Genomic DNA, 27,023 nt, shown 5'->3' on the forward strand with positions numbered 1-27,023 from the left:
CGCCCCACCCAGCTCAGGGAGCTCCGCCCCGGGCTCGCGTTCTTCCGCCTTAGGCTGCCGCCAGGCGGGAAGAACTAATTTACCGACCTCCCCTCCCGGGGTAGGGGGGCGGCTGGGGGCCGAGACCGGCTGTGTAAGGGAAGGCCTCAACTCCTTCCGCCCGCGCCCGGGGCGCAGGCCCCCGCTCGGTTTCCCAGGGCAGCGGAGAGAGCCGCCCCCAGTCGGGTGCTCATCGAGAGGTGAGAGCGGCCGAGTGGGCCACGAGGGGGCGCTGCGGAGCTGGGGGACACCCCTCCCTGCCAGCCTCAGTCCCCCGCCCCCTCCCCGCCCGCGCGCAAAACACACTCGCCCCAGAGGCAGCGCGGCGGAGCCCGAGCCGCGGCCGGAGCGGAGCCGGAGAGCGGCGGTGGCGGCGGCGGCACCATGACCCTGGGCAGCTGCTGCTGCGAGATCATGTCCTCCGAGAGCTCCCCGGCCGCGCTGTCCGAGGCCGACGCAGATATAGACGTGGTGGGCGGCGGCGGCGGCGGCAGCGGTGGGGGGGAGCCCCCTGCCCGTTCCGGACCCCGCGCCCCCCGGGACCTACTCCCCCACGGCCCCGAGCCTCCTCCAGAGGAAGCCGAGGGGGACGCCGCTGACGACGAGGAGGAATCCGGCGGCTGCTCGGACGGCGAGCCCCGCGCTCTAGCGCCCCGAGGGGCGGCGGCCGCAGCGGGAAGCCCAGGGCCAGGCACTGCGGCCGCCCGGGGCGCGGCGGGGCCCGGGCCCGGACCGCCGTCGGGGGGCGCGGCGACTCGGAGCCCGCTGGTGAAGCCGCCCTACTCGTACATCGCGCTCATCACCATGGCCATCCTGCAGAGCCCCAAGAAGCGCTTGACGCTGAGCGAGATCTGCGAGTTCATCAGCGGCCGCTTCCCCTACTACCGGGAGAAATTCCCCGCCTGGCAGAACAGCATCCGCCACAACCTATCGCTCAACGACTGCTTCGTCAAGATTCCCCGCGAGCCGGGCAACCCGGGCAAGGGCAACTACTGGACGCTCGACCCGGAGTCGGCCGACATGTTCGACAACGGCAGCTTCCTGCGGCGCCGCAAGCGCTTTAAGCGGCAGCCGCTACCGCCGCCGCATCCACACACGCACCCTCACCCTGAGCTGCTGTTGCGCGGCGGGGCTGCGGCGGCGGGGGACGCCGGCGCCTTCCTGCCGGGCTTCGCGGCTTATGGCGCCTACGGCTACGGCTACGGGCTAGCGCTCCCGGCCTACGGCGCACCCCCGCCGGGCCCGGCTCCGCACCCGCATCCACACCCGCACGCCTTCGCTTTCGCCGCCGCCGCTGCACCTTGCCAGCTGTCGGTACCCCCAGGCCGTACCGCGGCGCCTCCACCCGGACCGCCGACGGCTTCGGTGTTCGCGGGCGCAGCCTCGGCTCCGGCCCCTGCGCCGGGCACAGGATCGGGCCCGGGCCCCTCAGGCCTGCCAGCCTTCCTAGGCGCGGAGCTTGGCTGCGCCAAAGCCTTCTATCCCGCGTCCCTGAGCCCTCCCGCAGCAGGCACCGCGCTCCTGCGCCAGGGCCTCAAGACGGACGCGGGCGGCGGGGGCGCCGGGGCCGGGCAGAGGCCTTCCTTCTCTATAGACCACATCATGGGCCACGGTGGCGGCGGGGCAGTACCCCCGGGCGGGGGCGAGGGCTCCCCGGGATCGCCGTTCTCGGCGGCGGCAGGTCCTGGGGGTCAGGCCCAGGTCTTGGCCATGCTGACTACCCCAGCCCTAGCTCCAGTGGCCGGCCACATCCGCCTCTCGCACCACGGGGACGCGCTCCTGTCCTCAGGGCCCTCGTTTGCTGGCAAAGTAGCAGGCCTCAGTGGCTGCCACTTCTGACCGTGTCGGGATCTGGGCCACTGAAGCCCGCACTCCTCAGCCTCTCCCGGGAGCTCCTGCGGTCGCAGCGGAACTCAGGGAGTCTATTTATGAAGAGTCTCCAGACCTGGGGCCGGCGCGCGTGACTTAGCACTTCAGGCTCCACGCTCAGAATCTCTCCGATAGTTGGGACGAAGCGGGCTCCGTCGCTCAGGGGGAGGCCCGGGTCTATGCGATGAGGTCGCTGGCCATGATCCCGTTCCAGTTTGAGCAGTAAAAGGGTGAGGGGGAAGTCTTCGCTTTTCCCCAGTCTCTGCGCCTCTCGGCAGCCCCGGAAGAATGCTCTCCCGGAGAGGTGCCCGCCCAGGCCCGGCAGATCCCGCCAGAAACACCAACTTCGCAGAGAGGTCTCCCTTTCTGCCTCTCCCACACTCCTTCCCCAACTTTGAGACCCTGATTGTCCAATATTATAATTTAAAGACACCTATTCTCTGCTTTGTGCTTAAAAGAAAAATTCAACTTTTTTTTTCCTTGCTGTTCTCCAAGGAACTTCGTTCTCTTGGAAGCCTACAGCAATGTCTACACAGGCGAAGTTGAACGGACAGGTGAAGCGAGGGGTCTCCACAATCCGTGCGCAATCCCGGAATCCCACTCCATTGAGGAAAATCCTCCCTCTTTTGTGTTGGGGCGCTTTTGAAGAAACTTTACCCCTTTCCCGTGGCCGGCTGGGTCCAGCCATCCAGGGCCAGCAGCCCTCTAGGGCCAGCAGCCCTCTCAGCGGTCTGCTACGTCCCAGGCCCTGGGATATTTATTGTAGCTAAAGGCAATGAGGTTGGGGTGGGAGAGGAGGGTCTGGGTCAGGGACTGGAGAGGCGGGGGGCGGCCAGGGCACATCCTGTGGCAGGGGTCCTGTAATTATGTGTAAATATCTGTACAGCGGGCTGCTATCTGCATTCTCTGTCCACTGGGTGTGCATTGATTTAGACTTCTCCACTTGGGGAGACTTTGTGAAACTGTCTGAAGGTTTGTGTGGAAGAAAAGAAAAACCTGTCTCCCCCCACCCCACTCCCCATTGGTGTCAATTGAATAAATGTACGTGAACTCTAGCAGTCACCAGCTCTGTCTGCTTGTCTGCACTCCCCTTTCCCAGTCCGGGGCCTCCCGGACTCCTAGGCAGAGTGGAGTGAGGAAGGGCCCTGGGCAGCCCAGGCAGGCAGAGGAGGGCTTGGGCTTATCAGATACAGGGGACAGTGTGGCCTTGGCCTTTGGCTGTTAATGGGGCCAGGATTCTGGGAAGACTGTGACCCCTCCAGCGCTTTCATTTTCGCTCTGGTCACAGGAAGGTTTCTGCCTGGGGTTCCGCAGAGAGGCTTTGTTTCAAATGCACCTGGGGATTCTCATCTTCCAGTTTCGACTTTAGCGTGGCCTGGGCTGATCTGGGTGCCTCGTGCTCATGGACACTATCTATACCCATTAAGTACAATTTGAGTGAAAGTGTTTACTGATGCATATTCTGTAAGTCTTTCTGTGCTACTATAGTTGGGGGGTTTTATGGAGCTTGTGTTTGTGTTTGTCTGGGTTGTCACGTAGCCTTGCTTTTTGTCCTTTTTTTGCAGGGGCGGGGCGTTGGTTGTATTTCAGGATATCTGTGTTTTTATTTCTGTGTGTGTCTGTGAACGTGTCTCTGTGTTTTCTGTTCTCTGTCACCATCTCTTTCTGTGTCCCTAAGAGGAGAGAGGTCTCTCTCTGGCCATTGTAGGGCCTTCTTTGCATTCCCCCCTGCCACCCCCTCCCACTCCTGGCACATGGAACAGTTAGAGTGAAAGGCCTGAATTGGAGACTGTGAAACCCCTCTCTCCTCCAGCCCGAGAAGCTTAGAGGGGCACTATGAACTAGGAGAGAGTCCGTGAGGCCCTGCTCTGTTAAGGTAAACCTCCCCAACCCTTGAGCCACGCTCAGAACTGGAACCTGTTGCCAGAGTTGAGTGCAAAGCCATTGGGCTGGCTGGAGCCTTCCATAAGCCCTGTGCCTGGAACTCCCAGTGGCCAGACTTGCAAGTGTGTTGGGTGAGAGGTGATGCTTGGGGTGAAACAAAGATGGTTACTTAGCTCTTTTCTCTGAACATTCAACTGCGGTCATAGGAGAAAAAGAGGAATATGGAGGTGCAGTGAGAGGCAGTTCAGCCTTCACAGAAAATAGACACATGCTGGGGGTGAGTGTTGGGAAACAAGTGACAGAGAGAAGGAAGAAAGGGTCAGAGAACCAGATGTAGAGAATTTGAGAGGGGCAGACAGGGAGAAGCCATACAGGCTGCTTTAGCCAGATTCTCAGGCAGTAGGAGCAGTAGGAAAGAAAGAAGAGGTAGAGGACAGAGTACCCTGTACGAAGAGGGTCAGAATCAGGATCAGGGTGAGAAGAACACACCAGGGCTGAGGAAGAGGGGTTGGGACTTCTAAGTCTCTTAACCGCTTGCCCAATGGAGACAAGGTTCGAGGCGCATATGTTAAATGCAGCCTCTCTGCCGGAGGTGAGGTGCCCTTTCCTCCATCTTGATGAGAGACTGCAGGAGTGGAGGGAGATTGAATGCAGGGAGCCACCTTCCCATGATTTTATCGAATAGTCCAGGAGAAGTAAGGTTACATTCAATGGGAAAAAGGGAATGTCTGCTGATACTGGGATAATGGCCTCTGGCTGCCTGCTTCATTGACTTCTGTTGCTGAATTTGATTTCATTTCTTTTCACTTGAGGAAGGTTGAACATTTGAACATGACCATGTGTTTGCCCTTAGTAAAACACTTTATAGCTTACATGGTCTCATTTTCCATGAATATATCAGTTCCAGATAGTAGGTTGGAGCTTCAAGTAAAAGACACCAATTTGTTTCTCCTGTAGAAGAGAGAAAATTAAGTCAGCCAGAATTCATATCTGATGATGTAGATAGATATTTCCACACCTGCTACTTCCAGGAGAAGCAGTGGATCCTTCTGGATTCTTCAGTGTGTCTTTGTGAAGGGTGTGTGTGTGTGTGAATTTATCTATGCTTACTGCTTGGTGTAGATGTATGTGGCAGAGGGTCTGCGTCAGGAAGAGCGAGAAATAAGAGGATTGGGGAAGAGTGAGATGCATCCTTACAGGCAGGTGCTTCTAGGGAGCTTTGGGGTCCCAGACCAATGATTCAGACCCTGGTTTCCCCGTGGGTCAAGAAGGCCAGATCTGGGCCAGATATAATTACTGGCCTTGAAAAATACTAGAAAAGAATTGTTGAGATATGTGCACTGTTGAAGGCAGGGGAGAAGGCAGGGTGTTTTGAATTCAGAACTTTTTCAGGTTGTGTGGGCTGGGAACCTGTTAATTAAGAGCTGGCAAGGACCCACCTGGGGCCTGGAGTGTAGGGAGGGGCAAGGAGAAGACTGAGGGAATTGTACGTTTGTATGGTAGAGTCCTGGGACTTTTTTTTTCTCCCCCAGACCAGAGAGGTTCTGTAAGAGGTTCTGTGGGCTCCCTCCCACCCTCTGGGTGCATAAGGATGGGTGTTCAGTGTAAGTCGGCTTACCTAGGAGGGAGCCCAGCCTCCTGGGAGGAGAAATAGGCCGTTCCATCTGGAGCGGCTCTTGTGGGTTCCCTGGCTGTTTGGGTGGATACAGCTGAGCCTCTGCCCCCGCAAGCTACAACGATCAGTGACAATAATAAGAAAATATCCAGGGCACACCTTCATGTCTCCAGGTGAGAAAAAAAATGCTAAGAAATCGGCTTGGGGTTCAGAGAGTGCTGCTGAGAGCGGGCAGTTTAAAGGGGAAGAAAATTGGCGAATTTCACTGGTCAATTTCACTTCATTTCGTTCAATTTCGTTCAATTTCATTCCTTTTCATCCGGCGCCGGGAGGCCTGAGGCCACAGAAGAGGGAGGGGGTTTTTCCGGGCAGAATTTCCCCATCTTGCAGATTTGCTTTCTATGGCTGAGAACAGCCTTGATTCTCAAACTTTGACATACATCTTTTAGCCAAGGCTAAAGGCAGACATTTTATTTCATTTTTATTTTATTTTATTTTACTGAAGGGTATTTTGTTTGGGTGATCGGGGCACATCGGTGAGCCTCTCCCCATTTCTCTCTTGCAGCCCAATTAAAGTGGTTAATTCTTTTCACCGCCGATTCCTCCCCATCTTTCTTTCTCCTGGGGCTCCCCGGACCACCCAGGAGCGGGAGCTGAGGTGGGGGCGGACACTTCCCCTCCATATCCAATTTGTTCTCGCCACAGCGGGCGCGTCTTCGTGGTTACAAAGCGCTTTTCCCCTGATGACTTTTTTCCCCTTTTCAAAAACTCTTCTCTCCCTCTCCGGTTCAACTAGCAACCCACCCCTCCTCCCTCTCCGCTCCGGTTTATTTAAACTTCGCCTCCTCCAGCGCCGCCGTAGCGCGCACTTAATGAAGTTGAAGGCTCGGTGAGCCCGGGTGAAGAGGGTTTGGAATCTGTTGAAAGGGGCGTTTTGTGACACTGATTGGGGCGGGGGTGGGGCCGGTCGCGGACCAGACAATGATGATCAGGCGGGTTTTCCTCTGCTTAGGGTCAGGCGAATAAAGGCGCTGACGCTATTTAAACGAGGGACCCGGCAAGAAAAAGGGAGAAAAGATTTGCGTGTGGAGCGTGCCTCGTAGGATTTCAAGCTTAGGGGGGCGGTGTGAGGAGGCAGATCGGCTAGGGTCTTTATGGACCGGAGTCGGAGTTTAACTCAAACGCTGCGCATGCCGCCAAGAGAAGCGAGGCGAGTTTGGGTTTGCGCCTAAATTATTCCGATACGTGGTTCAAAAGGTTGTCTGGGTTGGGGCCTGGTGATGCATCCAGGAGGACCAACTGGGATGCTGAGACTCAGCTCACATTTGACCTTGGGGCTGGAGCTCTGAGATTTCCGGAGAAACGGTGAAAGAGAACTAAAGGTGGGCAGAGGTCGTACAGGATAATTCAGCGTCCTAAGCTCTTCGTCTATCAGGGCATCTGAGAGCAAAACAAATGCTAATTGGAGTTTTGGAGCGGAATTATTCTGTTCTTTAAGGTCGGCACAGACGTACCAATATAGAAAGATGCAGGGAGGATTGAGATTCCCAGCTCTGGTTTAGGGAACGAATTTTTCCGCGAGCTAGTGGGTGCGGCGCAGGGCGGAGCTGGCACCGCCTCTTTTCGTAGCGGAGAAGCAGGGCGGCCCGAGGCTGGGGCCGCTCCGGAGCCCCCGAGGCTTCGGACCGTGGCGGAAGGAAGGCGCTTTCCTCTGGTGCCTGCGTCCCCGGGATGGACTGGGCGCCGACACCCCTGGGGTTGTTTCTGACCCTCGCTCGGCTCTCAGCTCCGAGTCCTGGGTGTCTGCGGAGCTCTCTCTTTTCGATCCACACGGACTCAGAGCGGAAGTCGCTCGTTGTCTGCGCCTTTGCTTTTCTCCACGCGTCAGGGGTCTGAGCTGGTGCCCTCCTCCCGGCCACGCCAGCCTCCTCGCCGCAATTTCGTCCTCCTGAAGGAGCTTGACAGGGCCCCGGTCTTCAGCCCGTACCCGCCTCCTTCCCGTCCAGCTATTCGGAGATATGCTCGGCTCCCGAGGGTTACGCGTCAGATCCCGCACGCCCGGGCGGCTGGGGAGATGCTCACAGCAGCTGCTACAGGGGTCCTGAGCGTTTCGCCCTGGGAAGCCGGGGCCTTGGAGGTCTGTGTTCGTTTCCCCCGATGTTGGAAAAACGCCTTAGGATGGTCTTACCTCCGGGGCATTTCTGCCTACGCAGGCAGAAGTATCTTGGGAATTGCGGTTACATGGATCTTAGGACTGGAAAAGGCGAATTATTGGGGGAACAAGATATTTAAATCAGTCCCTTCGATTCCTAAAAATCACGGCAGCCCTGAAAAGCGTATTTCAAACGATGTGTGGGTACCGCCAAACAGTGTGTGTGTGTGTGCGGCGCGGTGGGGGCCTCTGAGGGTGCCGGAGCGGGGCTTATTGTCCAAATTAATTCGTCGCTCCTTACAGAGGGCCCTTGCTTTGTGTCCCCTTCCCCAGCAGGTGTCGGTGCTGTTAGGACTCCTTGACAAGTTCCCCCATCCCATTCAGATGCAGATGTGCGGGTCCCGGCTGGGTGGGGGGAAATCACCTCTCCCACCCCCCACATACCCTAGTCCACGCCTTCCCTCGGGGTTGCGTCTTCATGGCCCTGTGGGCTCACGTCTCAACTGAATTCCTTGTAAATATCCAATCATTTTGAGCTAGTTCTCCCTTCCCCACGTGTCACTCCAGTCAGAGAGGGCAGCTAGTGAGGTTATCACTTAAACTAGCCTCGGACCCAGATGGCAAGAGCCTAGAGGGTCCTGAGCACCGCGTGGCTCCACTTACTGCTTTGGAGCGGGAGGGACCAGACCAAGATTACATAGCGGAACAGCTGCGGAGCCGGCGAGTAGATCCAAGAACCGGGGCTCCCAGTACAAGGAGTAGGATTCCAGGGCTGGAGATGCTGGTAGGACGGCCTTGCGGGCTGGACAACCCAACGCCCCAGACAGCCATGCTTTGTGGAGCCCCAGGCAGGCTGGAGGATCAGAGGACTGTTCGTAGGTTCCTTTTGCAAACCCATGAGTCTTCGATATAGCAACAAAAGGGCAGACGGACTGTGAGGCGCGGCTTCTGGGTTCTGATGCCCCAGGCAGCAGCTCTGGCCTCTGATCTACTTACCCTGTCCCTCCTCCCTCTGTTGACCAGCTGAAGAGTGTAAGGCCAGCGTCAGGGCTCAGTTTGTGTGAAGAACAGTTTTCCTGTCTGAGGAGGTACCTGGTAAGGATCAAACACCAGCGAGTTAATTTGCCTTTAGCCCTGGACATCTCTTAACTCTCTGGCTCCTTCGTTCCACAAATATTTATTGAGCACCTACTGTGTGCTGGGGATTGTACTGGAGGTATAAGCAGCAAACATGTGCCTAGTGTCATTAGATGCAGTCTAATTCCGATAGTTGAGAACTGAAGAAAAGGCAAAAGAAGTGATTATCACCATATTTGAGGTTAAAAAAAAAAGCTTAGTATTTTAGGGGTTAAGGATGGTAGCTTTCCACTTTGTGATGATGGTATCCAGGTATCACAGTCCATGTGTATGTGATTTTTGGGTATTTGGGGTCTGTGTTTGTGTATATGTTTGTGTGTGAGAGGAAACGTGTCTGTGTGGGTGACTGCTTGGGGCTGAATACTTGTGTGCTAGCATGTATATTTGTGACTGTATCACTGTGAGTGTGAGAGTGTGGTCCCTCCTCCTTGGGCAGGGGCAGAGGCTGGGGGGATGTGGGTGCAGAGAACTGGAGTGGAAGGGTTAGGAAGGGGTCTCTGTGATGGTGGGGAGGAGGCCTCAGTTTTGAGCCTCTTCCCTTATTCTTCTAGCTAAGACTGAGACCTGCCCACCTTCTCCCTACTTCCTTCTCCACTGAAGACACAGCCGGGATTGCGGAGCAGCCAGTGAAGGTGCTGAGGGACACAGTGACCGGACCAGCAGTGGATCAGGCTAGCCTCCACCCAAAGCTCCCGCTTCATCCCTAACCCGCTGGTGTCCAGTCCCTTTAGCCTGCCTTAGATGGGTAGATCCAGGTTGTTCCAGAGTAGCTAAGAGGCTCTGTCTGGCCTCTGACCTGCTCTCCTGCCTGGTGCCGTGAGATGCCCCCGCCCGACTCCAGCCTGCACAGAGGGACCTGGTCAGCAGTCCCCAGGTGCTTTGGAGTTTTTCCTTCCATTCCTAGGAAACTGATCTCCTGCAGCAAGGGGGCAAGTGCAGTGTGTAGAGCCGGTAACACCGGAGCTTGCAAGGTTTCCAAGGCTAACATTGAACGGATGGGGAAGCAGGTCTAGAGGAGGGGTGAGGATGGGGTTTGCCCAGAGTTGCTCAGCAGGATGCCAGGTGTAAAGTTGGAGCCTGCAGCCTCTATGCACCAGCATCAATAATTAAAGTATTCACCTAGATCTTTTGAGGGAACTAAAAACCCAGCATCTCCCCTGGTACTCGAGGGAAATCTTAAGTGTTGTCTGCACTATGGATGTCTCTGAATTCTCCTTTCTTCCCAGAGGCAGGACTGGAGGAACGTTGAGATCAAGGTGTGGGAGAGCAAACAATTATCCGGATAAATCAGGGCATGAGCTAGGTTGCCCTTAGGTGAACGAGGGGGCAGCCGGGAGGAGTGTGGGTGAGCAGGAGCATCTTGTGCTTAGCTTTACGCTGGGTCCCTGGTCTGGGCAGGCAGCCGAGTCCTTCCCCCGGCCCTAGACTGAGCCTAATTTCGGGCAGCAGCTTGGCTGTGAGGAAGGGGGGTGGGAATGGTCAGAGTTTGCCAGTAAATTGCCTCTTTCCCTTCAGTTTTCCTAGGCAGTAGCATCCCTCCCTCCTTGCTTCTGTGAGTCTGTTGGCAAATCTGTCAGTTAGTCCATCCATCTGGCTACTCCAAGCCTTGCTTCCCGTGCCCCGTCAGAATCTAGACCTTTCACACACTGGAGAATAACTGAAGAAAATCTGGATCATCTAGGCCTGAGGCTGCCTTGGCTGGAGCCATTCCTTCCTGGATCGGGATGGATGTGCTGGCCCAGCTTCAGGGCTTTGAAGGGTGTTGGTTGGCTGTAGGCCAGTGTGTGTGTGTGTGTGTGTGTGTGTGTGTGTGCGCGCGCGCGCGCGCGTGCGTGGCTGGGGCACGTGCACGCGCCCACAGGGGCACATAGGAGTTCTGAGTTACACTGACCCCTAAAAGATACCAGGCTTTGATGGCTCTTTCGCCTCCTCTGCAGTCTTCACTTTAGCACCTACCCTGAAGATGATTAATACTGAGGGCGGAGAGGGGGCGGAGGGGAGAGGATTCCTGATTCTGGCCACGGTGCTCTCTGTGACCTTGGGCCAGTCCTTCCTGCCCTCACTGAGCCTCAGTTTCTTTGTGTGAGAAATGAGCTGGATTATGTCAGCCTGGATTCGCCTTCCCCGTCTGGGGTCAGTGGCTTTGCCCAGCTCCTCCCTCTAGTCTGCCGAGGAGTGCTTGCTCCTCCCTCAGCTATCACTCTGCAGCGAGGGTGCAGGAGGGTACAGAGCTGGCCTGCCACAGGTTGTGCTGGGACTCCAGAGACACAGTCCAGGTGGCCACCTCAGGGCTTCCATTGCACAGACAGAGGGGCAGGAGAGTGAGGGGCTTGGCTCCCTCCTTTCTGGACCCAAGAAACTTCCAACCTAGACCCTGTGATTTCTCCTCCCCTGCCAGGGCCATAGCGGGTGGCCGAGTCTCCAGGTGTGTCTTTGTCCCTGGATTCTGCATAATCCTATCTCCTTTGTGGACCATGTGGAGGAGTGTGAAGGTGAGTCACCATCTGGCAGCCTACCTGGCAGCCTGCTGAGCTCCCAGCCCCACCCATTATGGCATCGGGATAGGGTGGCAGGGGGTAGGAGGCTGGCCCAAAAAGTGACCGGGAGCCTCTCCCCCAGCTCCCTTTACTCCAGTCTCTGTTCACCCAGAGACCCCGCCCCCCTTTCTGGGAAGCGCTGGGTGAGTTCGTGTGTTTAGCAGGAGGTGGGAGAGGGGCTGGATGGACTGGAACCAGTGTAGGTGGCCCGCGATGTGGGAAGAACAGTTCCAAAGCCGGGCTGGGAACCAGGCTGTGCTCTGCCTCTTCCCCAGTGTCCCGTCCCAGGCCAAACTTGAGAACTTCAGAGTGTGTGGGGTCGTAGCGGGAAGTACCCAAAGCCTGGGGGTGGGGGGTGGACCGCTGTCTCAGAGACAAGTCCGCAGAATGTGTGCCTGCAGACTGAGACCCAAGGCAGTGGGGAGAGGCGGGAGGGGAAGGGCCGGGCTCCGTGGTCGCTTCCTCAGGAGCTGGGGTTGGAGTTTCCCGGTGACTTGTCTGCTCGCCGCCAGCATCTAGGATTCTTGCTCTCAGATACGCTCGGGCACGCAGTTGCATGCTGTGAGCAGAAAGAGCCCCAAAGATGCGTGTAAGGAACATTGGGAAGCAAAGCACTTCCTGCAGGGCGAGGCCGGGGGCCTGGGTCGACAAGGCTCCCCACCTGAGTGTGAAGGACGAGAGGTTCCTGAAACCCTCCCCGAGCCGGATCCGAGCGCCGGCGGGGCCCTGCCACTTGGGGGCGCCGCTGGCCCCAAAGTACCCGGAGCTTTTCCACCGCTTACCGAGGTGACCCCGCCCCACCCGCTCTGACCCTCCGTTAGAGGCTGACTCTGCAAACCTGGAAGCTCTTGCTTTAAAGCGGGCCGACCCAGCGCTAAAAGGGATGACCCTGCGCTGACGGGGACGACCCAGCTCTGAGCGAGCCTGACCCTGCGCTAACAGGCGTGACCCTGCACTGACCCGGGCCGATCCGTGCTAAAATGCTAACGGGATGATCTTGGGCTAACCGGGGTGGCTCTCTGCTCTCGCTCGCAAGGCTTTCCCGCACAGATTAGGTGCTGAAGCTGTCCCCTAGCTCTAGCACCAAAACTGGGCTCCTCATACCCACCCCCGCCTCCACACCGCTCGCTGCTCCATCCTTTCCCCCTCTGGCTCTATAGGCCGATTCTGGGACATCCGTTTGAAGAGAAGGCTGGGCTTGCCCTGACGGTGGCTGAGTGTGCGGAGGGGGCTTCCTAAAGGGAACTGATTCCGTGGAGGCTGGGGCATCTCGGGGGCCAGGGCTATGAGCGCCTTTCTGTGTCTGTGCTCCCACCTCTGCAACAGTCCTCCCTGCCCTCCCACCCCTCCATATACATTGGCAGCTCTATCTTGGGGCAACTCCATCCTCTTCTGGACCCAGTGCCGCTCTCTGTGAAATGAAATGAGCTTATCACCAGGCTGCCCCTCATCTGCTGGAATGTCCTTCCATATCCACTCATCAGTCTCAATTCATTTCAACAAGTCTCTTATTACCTGCTTGGTGCTTGAGGATACAGTGGTGAACAAAACAGATGTTGTTCCTGGCCTTAAGGTGGTGATGATCTAGCGGAGGAGAGGAAGAAACAGACAAGTGCATATCTAATTAAAACTGTAATACGGACTCTGAAGGAAGACACCTGGGACTTTGCGAGAGACTAGCTGGAGGATGTAATTTAGGAGGTGAATCACTTCCCCACTCTGCCAGGCTGGAACCTATTGGCAAGAGTGGCCATCACCCAAAACTCCATCCTGTTTGACTTTGCCTCCAGTCAACAGAGCTCTGACCATTGGGCTACCAGTCACTGCATCTGCAGGGAGTCAGGGTCCCTTCCTGGTGTGCCATTGTCCATCCCCGAGAGATCCTTTAATACCATCAGGGGGGATTCACCCTTCATTCGACACCTAGGGCATCTTCAGACCCCTTTTCCTCTCCTCAGGTCCTTGGAGGTGGAAGAGACAGTCTGCCCCTCAAGAGCATGGTATGGAAGCCAGGGTGGCTTTGGGATATGAGATCCCTTTGATTCTGAGATCTCTTTACCCAGCATGGCATCCAGCACAATAAATGGTTGTTCATTAGAAAAATGATTCTAGGAGTCTGAGTCTACCCTTTGATGAGCCCGAGAGCCAGTGATTCTATGGTTCATGCATCTGATTGTCCCTTCTCCCCCTTTCTACCTGGTTCACTCCCAGCTCAGGTGTCTCTTCCTCCAGGAAGCCTTCCGTCCTCTCTGACCCCTATCCCCCAAGCCTGGTGTGAGATCCTGTCCCCGGTGCTTCTACAACGCCTGGTGCTTTTGAAGAACTTATTGTGGAGTGTTTTCTGCTCACTGCTCCACCTCCTTCACCAGACTGGGAGCTCCTTGAGGGCAGGAGTTGAATCCCGTGCATCACTGTTCTTAGCACGTGACACAAGCCCTGGCACACGAGTGAATGGATCGACCACGTGTGCGTGGAAGTGCTCCAAAAACGCGTCACATTGCTCAAAGCCAAGTGGAGTTAATGTTATTCAGAAGTTTGACCCTTAGTAGAGCAGTAATGGTCTCTGGTGCCCTGTGTGGTGGGGGAGAAGTGGGCACAGCAGTATCTAGGGCAGGGCCTGGGGGCCCCTGAGCGCCAGTGTAGCAAGAGAACCTGAAGGGAGAAAGGTGGCCTGGACTCTAGCTCAGTTCTTCTCCATGCTGAAAGGAGCTTGGGCTGGTAGGCACCCTCTGAAAGAGGGGACCAGAGAGTCACTCCCCACCATCCCCACTCTCCCATGGTGCAGCAGCTGTCCAGGGAGCAGGTCTGGGCTCCCAGAATTGCACGGAGAAGATGAGTGTTCCCTGTCCAATGCCAGAGGCTTCAAGTGCCTGTTGAGGGTGAGGGTAGGGTGGAAGAGAAGGGAGTGGGCAAGAGGAAGTGGATTTCAAGGGTGTGGAACAAAGAGGATGACTCAGCTGGGACCCACAGGAGGTATCTTTCATCCAACTCATCTTGTTTTTAACTCCTTCATGACTTCTAGTCTCATCTTGCTACCCAAACTACAGAGACCTAGAGGACAAAATGTATTGGTTGGAAATCCAGACTGAGCAGAAATAATCTCAAGAGAAGGGAACTTGGGGCCCCAGTGTGGGAAAGCACTAGTGCCTTCCTCCCCCTTCCCCCCATTTTCCTTAAGCAAGCACACAGTGTGGACCTGGACCGGGTTATAAGGGAGTAGAACTGAATCAAACAGACAGTTCCTTGACCACTCATCTGCCTCCCACGCAGCAAACATTTACCAACCCTACCATGGCTGGCATCCCTGGCCTGGACCCACTGTAGGGGTGGGTGTAGGTTAGGGGACAGGAAGGGAATTTATCCAACGTCCTACCCCTGGGCAAGCTCACAGTCTGATGTTGCTAGCCCTTGGTGCTTCAGCTCAGGGGCAAGGGACTTTTGGGAGGGGGAGAAGGCCCGGGAGACTTCCTGCAGGAGGTGGCGTTTGAGCTGGGCTTTGAAAGTCTGGGAGCATTTGGACAGTAGAAGTTTGGGTATGAGGGGAAGGCATCCAGGGCATTCCATCCTTTATGAGCAAGGGCATTTAGGAGAGCTAAGAGTGAGTCCAGAGTTAAGTGGAGAGGTCCACCCTGGACTCCTATTGGAGTCACAAGGAATCCCCTCTGTATTATAAAAGGTCCTCAAAGTCTTAGTAGTTTAACAAATAAAGATTATTTTTCAGTCATCTCACAATCCAAATGTCAGATCAGTGGTGGTGGTAGTGGGCGGGGACTCATTCAGAGACCCAGGGACTTCCCTCTAAGGGCTCCATCATTATCTAGGGGAGGAGCTCTTATCTTTTTTGTGTCCTAGATCCCCTTGGGCAGGCTGTTGAAGCCAATGGACCCTTAAGAATAAAGATTTTTGGGGACTTCCCTGGTGGTCCAGTGGTTCAGACTCAGCGCTTCCACTGCAGGGGGCACGGGTTTGATCCCTGGAACTATGATCCCACATGCTGCACGGCGCAGACAAAAAAAAAAGAATAAAGATTTTTCAACGCATATAATCCAATTCACAGGAGTCCAAAAGCAACCGATTATACTGAAATTCAAGTATCAAAATATTAAAATTTTTTTTGACATAATAGGATGTGATAATACAATAACATTTTGATATAATAATAATATAACAAGTTAAATAGAAAACAGCAAAGGGATTAATAGTACAATTTCAGCATAAATGACCTTTTGATATTTCTGCAGCCACTTAACATGATATAGAAAAATATCTGTGATTTCTATGGATGGCACAGTTACAGGTATGGGGAATACCACTGTGGTTTGTTGCCTCTCTTTGTAATCGAATAAAATACTGAATCTCAGTTTGGAGGTTTGTAAAAATAAAGGTAAAAATGTTCTCATCCAAATTTATGGAGCTCCCACATAACGGATTCTATAATTGACCCCCTGGGATTGTGGACCCCAGTTCTAGGTGCCTGGCGTCCTCCACTGGACCTTCTAAACTCAGCAGAGGAGGAGAGAGAGTAGAGAATTCTGGGGGGAATTTTTAAAAGGGCCAGTTCTGCAGGTGGCAAATATCACTCTGACCACTTTCCTTGGCCAGAACGTAGTCACACGGCTCCAGCTAACTGCAGGCAGGCTGGGAAATAGTGTCTGGTCTTGTACGCAGGAGAATGAATAGGGAGAGGAGTAGACTGACCTTGTCACACTTCTATCTGGGGAAGGTCATCTGAAACCAAACATAGAAGATGCTTGGGAAGGAAAGGTTGAATGTCTGAAGGAATGACCTTTTCCCCCTGGAAGTCTCTTGCCCTCTTGTTGCCTCTGTCTTTATTCCTCTGTCCACCCATCTGTCCTTCAGTCAGTCTGTCAGTGATTTTTTTTCCCTCTCAGACAACTCAGATCCTTTGTGGGAGGAGGCAGGACACAGCAGCACACATAAGTATTAAGAATAAAATCTCCATGTTGGCAGATAATTGCTCTCTGTCTGTCTCATGGCTTCTCCCCTGCTGGCACCTCCATCAATGAGGAGGCGCACAGACCTCGCCAGAAAGCGTTTCCATCACCATTGTCTCATTTGGTCCACATGGGGCCTTGGGATCGGCATCTGTATTTTCCAGATGAGACTTGGAGAAGTTGCAGGGCTGCTGCAAGGTTGCACCGGAAATAGCAGCATCAGGACTTGAATTCTGATCTTCTGACTCCACCGGTCCCTTTGCTCCCTCTCCCCTACTGGCAGGTCTTTATTTTCTTCCCTCTCGCTGGCTTCCTGCTCCTTCCTGGGCCTCCAGGCGGGGTCTGCGGAGGGAAGTATGTTCACCCCTCCCCCTCCTCTGCATGGTCCAGGCCCCAGGGAGGTTTCCTTGAGGACTCTAGCAGCTTGGGCAGGTAGGGCAGGACCTGCTTTTCATCAGTGGCTTGCTAAGGCTGCTGGAGAGACCCTGGTCCTTTTATCTGCTCCTGCTGCGAGAGTTCCTGTCCCTTATCTCTCAGTGCAGCCCTGGGTCCTCTTTGGGCCTCAGTCTTCTCATCCGTACTACTCAGACATTCCTTCTCCCCTACCCCCTCCTTTGTTCTTCCCTCTCTTTCTCTCCCCATTCATCTTTCCGGGATCTCTGCCCCCAGTCTGAATCTCCTTTGTCAGAAGGCAGCTCTGCAGGGCTTCTCAGCTCAGGCTCACTCTGTCGCCTCCATCCCCTGGTGCCTCCTAGACACCCTACCTCAGCAGCTCCAGGAAGGGGGCTGAGGACAGGGGGCTGACCCCTGTCCTCACAGATCTGGTGACCCCGGAGGGCTCCCAAGGGGCTGGAAGCCCATGTCCTCCTCAGACCCTCAACCGGTCAGTGTCCACGGCTCTGGACCATCTTCTTGGTGATTACAGAGGAGCACGTGTTCCTGAATCTATTCTCCTCTGGACTGACTGGTCCCAGTTCCTTCCTCTGTTCTCCTGTATCCCCTGCTCCCTCGCCTCTTTCAGAATGCCCCTCCCCCAACTGCTACATTAACGGGGGGCGGCGAGGGGATCTGGTTTCTGATGTGTTTGCTCTTGGATAGTTATGCAGAGGGCAACCCTACTCTGCAAAGACTCCCTGGGGAGAGGGCTGGCAACAGAGCCACAGCGCTGGGTCTGCTCTGTGCAAACACACAGAGAGAGGCAGCCGTGCTAGTGTGAGAGCACATGCACACCCCTCAGCCCCACCCCGTCCCACAACACATGCAGGCACCGACACACAGACGTAGTCAGGGGTTTAGGTATACACACCAGGAGGAACGTTTTCAAATACACGCAGGAGCAGAGGGAACAGTACAATGAACCCCCTGTGCAGCCACCACTCAGATAAAACAACGATCAGGTACGGGTACGTCCAAGTGACAGCTCTATTTAGCACAAGTAAGTGAAAAAAAATCTATTCAGGATTTTTCTGGTCACATTAATGCAGAGTTGGGTGTGTGGATAATTTTCCCATGAATAATTACACGGGGAGGGCATATTTCATGGAATTGGGTATGAGATGGACATTACTAGCAGTCACAGCATACCCTCAGCCATTATCCACGTAGTGTCTTGCGTGTTGATGACAAGAGGGGTGTGAACTGGTTGGGCTGGGGATCTGCGATACATATCATGTGTTGGTGGGTGTGTCCTGAACAGCGAACTCGGATCAGTTTGTGATGGTAATTGTGTGTGTGAGGGGTGTCTGTGTGTGATGGCTTATTTGGCATGCGTGCACGTGTGTGTACGCCTGGGGCCAGCAGGAGAGTTGTGCAAGCATCAGGAGAAGCTGAAAGGCAGCCATCCTGGCTCTTGGGAGAGACACTCGTGTGTGAAGAGCTCGGCGCTCAAAAGCGGCTGTCTAAGAGCTTGAGCGTCAAATTATAGCCCACGTGGACAGAGGTGTCAGCGGTCGCTGGTTGCTGTAAATACTTCAGTGCAATTGACAACAGCTTGTGGAGGGCTAAGGGAGATAGGGAGGGGACCGAGGGAGGGACAGTGCCTCCTGCAGGGATCCTCTGCCCTACAGTCCTGCCTCTGCTGGATCGAGTGCTGGTGGGGAGGGGGTTCGGGGCACAGAGCGGTGGGTCTGTAACGGGGTGGACTTCAGAGCTAGACTGGTTCTGATAATCTGTCATTTACAGCCGGGTAACCTTGGGCAAATGACTTACCTACTCTGTGCCTCGGTTTCTCTACCTGAAAAAAAAAACCAACCAATAGAGATCTTTGTGAGGAATTATAGGAACTTCTTTCATCTGAAAGCACTTGAAGCTATACAGACATTAGCTTTTACTGCCTTGTGCAGGATAATGCATGGGAATGAACACAGTGCCCCTCCCATAGGAAACTCTCAATAAACATTAGCCAATGCTGTTAGCCTAGTACTATCGTCTTCATAAGCCTGGACCCATAACTGGAGGTACCACAGCCCTTCCAAATATGCATGGAAAAAAGGCTTCTCAGAGGGCAGCCCGTGGGTCTTTGTGGGTTTTCAGAAGATGTTTTTTAGTTTCCAGTCTTTCAGAGAATCCTGCTGGACAGGATCTGAGAGAGTCTGCCCAGGGAGCTCTCTCTGTAGATCTGCCTGCCTTTATTAGTGCCTTGGCTGCCGCGTTCTTGAAAAGTCCCGTGTAAATGGTTTTCTGCAAACTCAATCCCGTTTAAAATGCGCTAGCAGGGCTGAGAGCTTAAAGGGACCCTGGGGTGAATTCTTTTGTAAAGCATAGCATCTCCTGAATGTACCTATTTTGTAAAGCACAGAGAGTTATAAAGTAGCAGTAGTCAGGATTTCTTGAGTGCCTACTATGTGCTGAATACTCAACACCTATTAATTATAGCCTCAACATCTATTACTTAAATATAGCCTCCTCCTGTGGAGGACAATATCCTAATTTTCGGGAAGAAGAAATAGACGCATAGAGAGTATCACAAACCTACCCATGGTCACACAGCTAAAGGTGCGATGGGAACTGGGTCCAGCTCCTGTGCAAAGCTCACACTCTTTCTGCCATGCCCTCCCCTGCTTTGTCCTGCCCTTCCCATCCCTCCTCCCTTCTCCCCCCTTTCCCCTCCCTCTCTTCCTTCTTTTTTTCTGCAATTACATAAGAATCTTTATTTTGCATGTACTACAAAAGAGGGTAGTTCTAAGAATCAACAGGCACCTAAACCACAAAGACTTCAACAGTGTTTAAAAGGTAGGAGCAGTAGTTGTCACAGGCCTCTGAATTTTTGAGAATACTTGTTAAAAAAATTTTTTATGAACATTTTCAGAGAGAACAGTACAATGAACCTCTTATATATACCCATCATTTAGTTTCAATAATTATCAAGATTTTGCTTCATCTATCCTCTACTTTTTCTGAGATCCTGTTTTAATTTTGGGAGAGTGGAATTATTGCATCAGTTGCACTGGTTTCTGAGCACGCTCTGAACTATATATACCCTTGGAGATGTTTGTTTTTATTCAGAACAACTTGATATAATTATCATATATTGTAAGCAATAGTGTCTTTTCCTGCATTTCTATGGAAAATTATCACAAGATCCTTCTAGGTCTTGTGGTTGCTTAGCTTTTATTGTTGGCTTCCTCCTGCACCATGTTAACTGTTTCCTGGTCAGACCCCTTGAGGAAGGGCGTTCCCGGGACGATGGAAGGTTCTCCAGCAGCCCGTTCTCCAGGGCTCAAGGCAGTTGGTGGTCACCAGACTATTTGCTTTCTTTTGTAAGGATGCAGTGAATCTCTCTCCTCCTCTTCCTCGAGTTAATAATCGTGATAATAGTTAAAATAATAACCATGACTTTCTACAGCTTTGCATTTTTCAGAAGGGCCATTTTCTTTTTGCTTTAACTTTTTTTTTTTCCATGCCACTTGGCTTGCGGGATCTTTAGTTCCCCTTTTGAACCCAGGCCCTGGCAGTGAAAGCGCGAAGAAGGACCACTTTCTTAGTGCTCCTGTGAGCGGTCCTGCTTCTCTTCCAATTATTGGCTTTTGTGTGTTGAATTCACCCGTGAGAAGTCCTGTCAGTGGTGATGGTGTCTTGGACAGGTGCTTGGCTGGAAGCACCTGGAGAGAGATTTCCATCCTAGAGGAAGCCTTGGCTTCCAGGTGTGTTTTGTTCCTCCACGACATCTGGACCTTCGGTCATAGGTCTGTTGGATGAGTCTTGAGCACTCTCTGCATATGGCTACGGGTGTGGAGTGTTCCAAGCACAAGTTACTGAGGGAGGTGAGTCCTTGGACCACGAGACCTGCCCTTCTGATGTGGGATGAAGGTTTGCCACGTGGGACAGTGGCTTCTAAAGCAGTTGGCCGAGTAGAGCAGACCATCCTCAGCGTGGCAGATGGTTGCCATGCACAGCCCCCCCGCCGCTGCCTGGGTGGTCGTCTCATGGGATCGTTGTAGGAGAGTATGGTGGGCTGGCAGCAGCACTATGCCACTACTTCACTCAGCGGCCAAGCCTCCCTACTTCCCGCCAGCTCACATTCCCATCCATCCTGTTTAAAACAGGGCAGGGCACTTAACTCCCCTGAGAAGCCAACACCCCAGGAAAGTTGAACAGTTTCTCCAAGAATTCTGGGACATGATTGCATCTCAGATTGGATTTTCATTACCTTTGTGTGATACAGTCCCCTCCTCAGTGCTTGTCCTAATTACAGAATTTGATTTATCTTTCATCTCTTTCTAAATTTACTCTAAAATGAACATGGCCTTACCCTGATTCGGCGTTTTCCTCACTGAGTTACCTTGTCTTACCAAATTATCTTTGGACAGCAGTCATTCGTCAAAAATTTTCATTGTTCCAATTCCTGAACAATTTTGGGGCCAGTCAATGGCAAAAGCTGTGTCTGTCAGCCCTGCGGTGTTTTGTCTGTCAAGTAGCCCCCTTACGAGCTATTGAAAAGGTTTCAGAACACTACCCAAGATAATAATTTTGAGCAAAATTAAAAAAAAATAAATGATCTGACTTTAACCATAAGAATGACACTGCTCGGCACAGACTTCAGTCTGTACGGTCAACACCGAGACGTTGCAGGCCTGCACATTATAGAACAGACGGGCCCTATGAACATCCTGGCTTCACTGGATGCGTCCAAACCTTGCCTCGACAAGGCACCCGGAGACCATCCTGGCCTTTGTATAGCACACTGGGGTAAGTGGAAAGGGATTGTGGTCAGAAGCCCCAGATTGTGGGGATCAGGGGTTACACTCACTGTGTAAATGGAATCATGAGATTCAGCACAGGGCTGCCCACAGAGAAGGTCCACTGAAACCAGGAGTAAGTTCAGAGGAGGAATGATTATATCTGGACAGTGGGGTTCTGGAAGATTACCTGGAGGAAGTGGGCTTTGGTCGAAGGCCTTAAAGATTTCAGAGAATCTCCGTTAAAAGCAGACAGTGGTGGAAGGAGAGACTGATGGTATTTTTGAGCACTGCCAGGTGATGGTGGCAGCACTGGGGCAGAGGGGATGTGAGCACAGGTGTAGCAGCGAAGGCTCTTCACCATTTGCAATTGTACAATCACTTTTTTTTTTTTTTTTTTTTTTTTTTTTGCGGTACATGGACCTCTCTCTGTTGTGGCCTCTCCCGTTGCGGAGCACAGGCTCCGGACGCGCAGGCCCAGCGGCCATGGCTCACAGGCCCAGCCACTCCGCAGCACGTGGGATCTTCCTGGACCGGGGCACGAACTCGTGTCCCCTGCATCGGCAGGCGGACTTTCAACCACTGCGCCACCAGGGAAGCCCTACAATCACTTTTTAATAACTATCTTGAGAGCAGAGACCCTATCTCCCTTATTCATCTCTGTATCCCCAGCAGGGCCTGGAAGGATGGTGGGTTTGGACACAGGGCAAGGAGAAGGGAAGGCATTCCTGGAGCGGAAGTAGTGTGGGCAAAGGCACAGAGGTAGGAAAGCATGAAACATGGGTTGAGATCAATGAGGAGCCTGGTTTGTCTGGAAAATAGAGTGTGTGCCGGGGAGTTGTGGGCGATGAGGTTAGAAGGTGGGCAGGAATGCTACATTTTCCAGGTTGGGTCTGAAGCCACAGCAGTGATTCCCTGCAGAAGGGCAGGGGAAAGGATTGGGCAGCAGCGGGGTTTGCTGTGTGGCCCGTGGCAGGCTGGGGATGGGTTGCAGGAGGCTGCGGCCACCTTCCTGAGTTTCTTTCCAGCCCCTCGTCTCTTCCGGTGTTATGCAACTGGGTGTTGATGGAAGGACCAAAAATGTCATTTTTCCGATGTGGGCAGACACACAGACACACACACATCAATCCTGAGAATGAATTTTTTCCCATTTGTCAACAGCCAGAAAAAAGCTGAAGGTATAAAGTTCGGAACTGGCAGGGCTGGAGGACCAACAGGAGAAGGGCTGAGGATCTTTGAGTTTCATAAGCTGCAGCAACAGTTGGGAGCTGGGGAGAAAAAGAAAGAGGAATTTCCACGAAGCCTCTGCGGTGGCCTGTGGAAGACCACGTGGAGTGCCTGGAGAGGGTATGCGCTCTCTCCTGAGCCTGCACTACGCAGGGGGTGGGCACCCGTGCCCATCAAACACTTCTTTGGGTGTGGAGGGTAAGGCCCTCCATGCCAGGGCTGCAAGCACCTGGTCTCATTGCCAGGGCCTTGCTGCCTGGGTTGATATCTTGAGTCCATGGCCTGTCAGCTCCGTGACCTTGAGGAAGTTGCTCCACATCTTGGTGCCTCCCTTTCTTTGTCTGTAAAACAGGAGTCACAACATCTATCTTCCAGGGTTAGGACAATTATATGAGTTAATATTTCCTTAGAACAATGCATGTGGTAAGTGCTCAATAAATGTTAGTTGTTGTTGTTTTTGTTATTATTATTATTATTATTTTTGAGGTACGCGGGCCTCTCACTGTTGTGGTCTCTCCCGTTGCGGAGCAAGGCTCCGGACGCGCAGGCTCAGCGGCCATGGCTCACGGGCCCAGCCGCTCCGCGGCGTGTGGGATCTTCCCGGAACGGGGCACGAACCCGTGTCCCCTGCATCGGCAGGCGGACTCTCAACCACCGCGCCACCAGGGAAGCCCCTATTATTATTATTATTATTGAGAAAATAGAGGTCAGAGAAAGGACATGATGAGGTTATATACACTCAGTTCCATCTGGGATTAGAATGGCTGCCTTTGGGCTTTAAGGAAGGTTACCTTACTTTCTGTATATGCTGATTAAGAAGTCAGGGAAAGAGTACATATTTTAAAGAACAATTTTTGAGAATTATTAAAATTAAAAAACAAAGTTGATGTTTAAATCTGTAGCTGTCCAAAAGCTCAGGTATCTGGAATAATGCATCAATCAAAGGTTCTAGATAGCTGAAGTTTCACCGTATGTGTATTTAGATATGTGGCAGTTGGACACACATGATAATTAAAAATTGAATGTAAGCACTGCCAACATCGGGAAGATGTCATATAAAAGTGTTTTGTTTTGTAATGTAAAGATCGCTAGACTTGGAGACCAAAGATTTGGGTGCTGGCTCAGCCAGTAACTGGCTATGTGTCTGGGCAAGTATGTCTTCCTGAGACTCGATTTCCTCATCTGTAAGATGAGGATAAAAATTCATTATCAATGATGATGATGATGGTAACAATAACAATACCTATAAATGAGAATCATCACAAGAAATAGCAAAACAGGAAATGCCTGTGTATAATTTCAAAATGCTAAACTTTTCTCCATTCCTAAGTAGAATTTACTTTTTCAAACTTCAGTTTTCCCACGTTATTAAATAAGTAATTCTTGTTTACTGTAACAACATTAAAAACTACCATGAGCAAAGAGAAGAAAATTAAAAATCAGCTTAATGTAATTATGTATTTGGTTTCTCCTGAAACGTTGAAAACCTGTTTACCTTTAACAGATGTTCAGGAGGTGACCATTTGCATTTCACTTCATTCTTCTCAGAGTCCTGGGGGGCAGGCAGGGCTGGGATTATTAATTTTGTTTTATAGGGAAAGAAATTGAGGCCCAGAGAGGTTCCTGACTTGATTAAAGCCACACAGCTAACTTTGTTTCTTCTGGATGGAGGAGAGAGGAATCCTTTCCAACTGAGCCAGGAGAGCTGGGCAGTGTGGGCAGCCGGGCTACTGACTGGGGAAGAGGGAGAGGGGAAGGCAGCTGGGCCAGACGTGCAAGAAGACATGCGAGCTCAGGCAGGAGCCTTGATGTGTGTGGAGCCTACCCTCTCCAGCTGTGGGTTTGCTTTTCCCGGGCACAATTCCTGGTCACCCCTTACCGGGCCATCCTCACCCTTGGAACGCTCCAAGGATGGGAAGATTTTTAGGTAGATGGAGGAGATGGAAAGAAGGGGACAGGGGCGGGTCCATTAGGTGGTGAGATCTGCACAAGCGAAAGCACGGACAGAAAGACTTCAGGATCAACTGGTCCCTGAATGAATTTATATTTCCCAACTTCATGTCCCCTCTCCCATCCACCAAAGTGCTCCTCCTCTGGTGTCCCTGTCTCAGCAAATGACACCATCCTTCACCTTAGCTTAGGTGTTACCTCTTCCAGGAAGCCTCCCCCATTCGCTCTGCCAACCTCTGGTCGTGTCAGACTTACCTGGACTGACATCTCTTGAGTGGCCTTGGTCTAGGGTGTGTGTGTGCCCCCACTTGTCCTTTCATGTACCCTCATCACTCCTACCCACCTCCGGACCCAGAGGTTGCCTGTGGGTCAGACCTTTGCTCTCACTGACCAGTTGTGGACCAGAACCACACTCCCAGATTCCCCAGGACGATACCTGTCATACATTCCATTCTGCTGTCACTCTGTTCCCTAGAGGCTAGAGTTGGCCAGGTGTGCTGAATTTCATTTCAGAAAATCCTGTTGCTATGGCTGTGCAGCCTCAGCTGAGAGAGTACTAGGATGTCAAACCTGAGCTTTACAGCTTTGAAAATTTTCAATGAGACAAAAATATGTCGGCATTCTTTGCAAATTTAAGTGTTGTCTTCAGAGGTAAATTTTCATCATCACTATTACTATTACTGTTATCAATAAGGTCTCTCTATCTCTCTCAAGGTGAGAAATTACCTTCTCTATCAAGCTTCACTTTTCTTCGATCTCCTTATAGACAAGTAGACTCTGCTCCTGCACCTGGGTCATCCATTCATCCACATTCAACTGCTTATGCAATCAGTTTCTTCCCTCCCTCCCTCCTTCCTTTCCTTCCTTCTTGCCTTTCCTCCATCATGTATGCTGATCTATCCACCAACGACCATCCACTCACCATATTTTTCAACTTATTTAAAATAACCCTCCCCGAAAACAGTTCATCCATTTTTCCCACGCCTAGCCCCCGCCTCTGACAACCACCAATCTGTTCTCTGTATCTGTAAGCTTGGTTATTTATTTATATTCCACATAATAAGAGAGATTATATGGTATTTGTCTTTTTCAGTCTGACTTATTTCATTTAGCATAATGCCCTCGAGGGCTGTCCATGTTGCTGCAAGTGGCAAGATTTCATTCTGTTTATGGCTGAATAATATTGCATTATCTATGTCTATGTCTATGTCTATGTCTATATATCTCACAGTTTCGTTATCCATTGGTGGGCACTTAAGTTGTTTCCATATCATGGTTATTGTAAATATTACTACAATGAACATGGGGATGCAGGTTGGTTAGTGTTGTCGTTTTCTTTGGGTAAATACCCAGAAGTGAAATTACAGGATCAAATGGTAATTTTATTTTTAATTTTTTGAGGACCCTCCGTACTGTCTTCCATAGTGGCTACACCAATTTACATTCCCACCAGCAGTGCAGGGGGTTCTTTTTCTCCACATCCTCACCAACACGTGTTATTTTTAGTCTTTTTGACAATAGCCATTCTGACAGGTATGAGGTGATAGCTCATTGTGGTCCTGACTTGCATTTTCCCAGTGATGCAGAGCATCTTTTTATGTACCTGTTGGCTATCTGTCTGTCTTCTTTGGAAAAATATCTATTCAGATCTTTTGCCCAGTTTTTAATCCGACTGTTTTTTTGCTATTGAGTTGTATGAGTTCTTTATATATTTTGGATATTAGCCCCTTATCAGATATATGATTTGCAAATAGTTTCTCCCATTTGGTAGGATAGGTCACCTATTCATTTTGTTGATGGTTTCCTTTGCTATGCAGAAACTTTTAGTTTGGTGTAGTCTCACTTGTTTATTTTTGCTTTTGTTGTTTTTGCTTTTGGTGCCAGATTAAAAAAAATAATCTCCAAGACCTCTTAATTTACCCACTATTATAAAGATGGTATGCTAGATAATTGATTTAATTTTCCATCCATCCATCCATACCTCCATCCATCCATCCATCCTTCACCATTTTCTTTATACCTCTCACGTTTCTTCACCTCAACTCCCTCAGCTCTCTGAGTGGCCTCCCCAATCTCTCAGCCTTCCAATTTAGACATGTCCGTTTGAAATTGTAGGTACCTTCTACAGAGTATCTGTAACCACCTTTCCTAGCTCAGAGGGGTTTTTCTGGACTCTTCAGTTGTCCTTCCACCAGGGACCACCTTGGCCTGGTTTGTTTCCAGAATTTCAGTCATATTGTCTCCTTATTGAATTCTCCCCATTTGCCTGGTCTTTTTGTATTTCATCCAGACTTTTGTGCCTTGTCTCAGATCATTTCCTCTGCCTGGAGTGCTCTTCCTTACGCCCTTTCCTGCTGGTGATTGTCTATCCTCCAGGACACTTAGTTCAAATGTCACTCTTTTGTGACACTGTCTCTTTTGCATCTTTCCACATCACCTTTTCCAGCTGAATTAACCGTCTCTTCCTCTGTGCTCCCTCAA

At 52.0% G+C, this 27,023-nt stretch overlaps 1 protein-coding gene across 1 annotated transcript; it reads left to right on the plus strand.

The window, feature by feature from the left end:
* Window positions 1-423: 423 nt before the first annotated feature.
* FOXD2 (forkhead box D2) lies at window positions 424-2,194 on the plus strand. The gene has a single exon (XM_060004919.1). It carries the CDS (start codon window positions 424-426, stop codon window positions 1,876-1,878), a length of 1,455 nt encoding a protein of 484 aa, XP_059860902.1. The 3' UTR covers window positions 1,879-2,194.
* Window positions 2,195-27,023: the final 24,829 nt, after the last annotated feature.

The sequence above is a fragment of the Delphinus delphis genome, chromosome 1, assembly GCF_949987515.2.
Source record: "Delphinus delphis chromosome 1, mDelDel1.2, whole genome shotgun sequence".
NCBI lineage: Eukaryota > Metazoa > Chordata > Mammalia > Artiodactyla > Delphinidae > Delphinus > Delphinus delphis.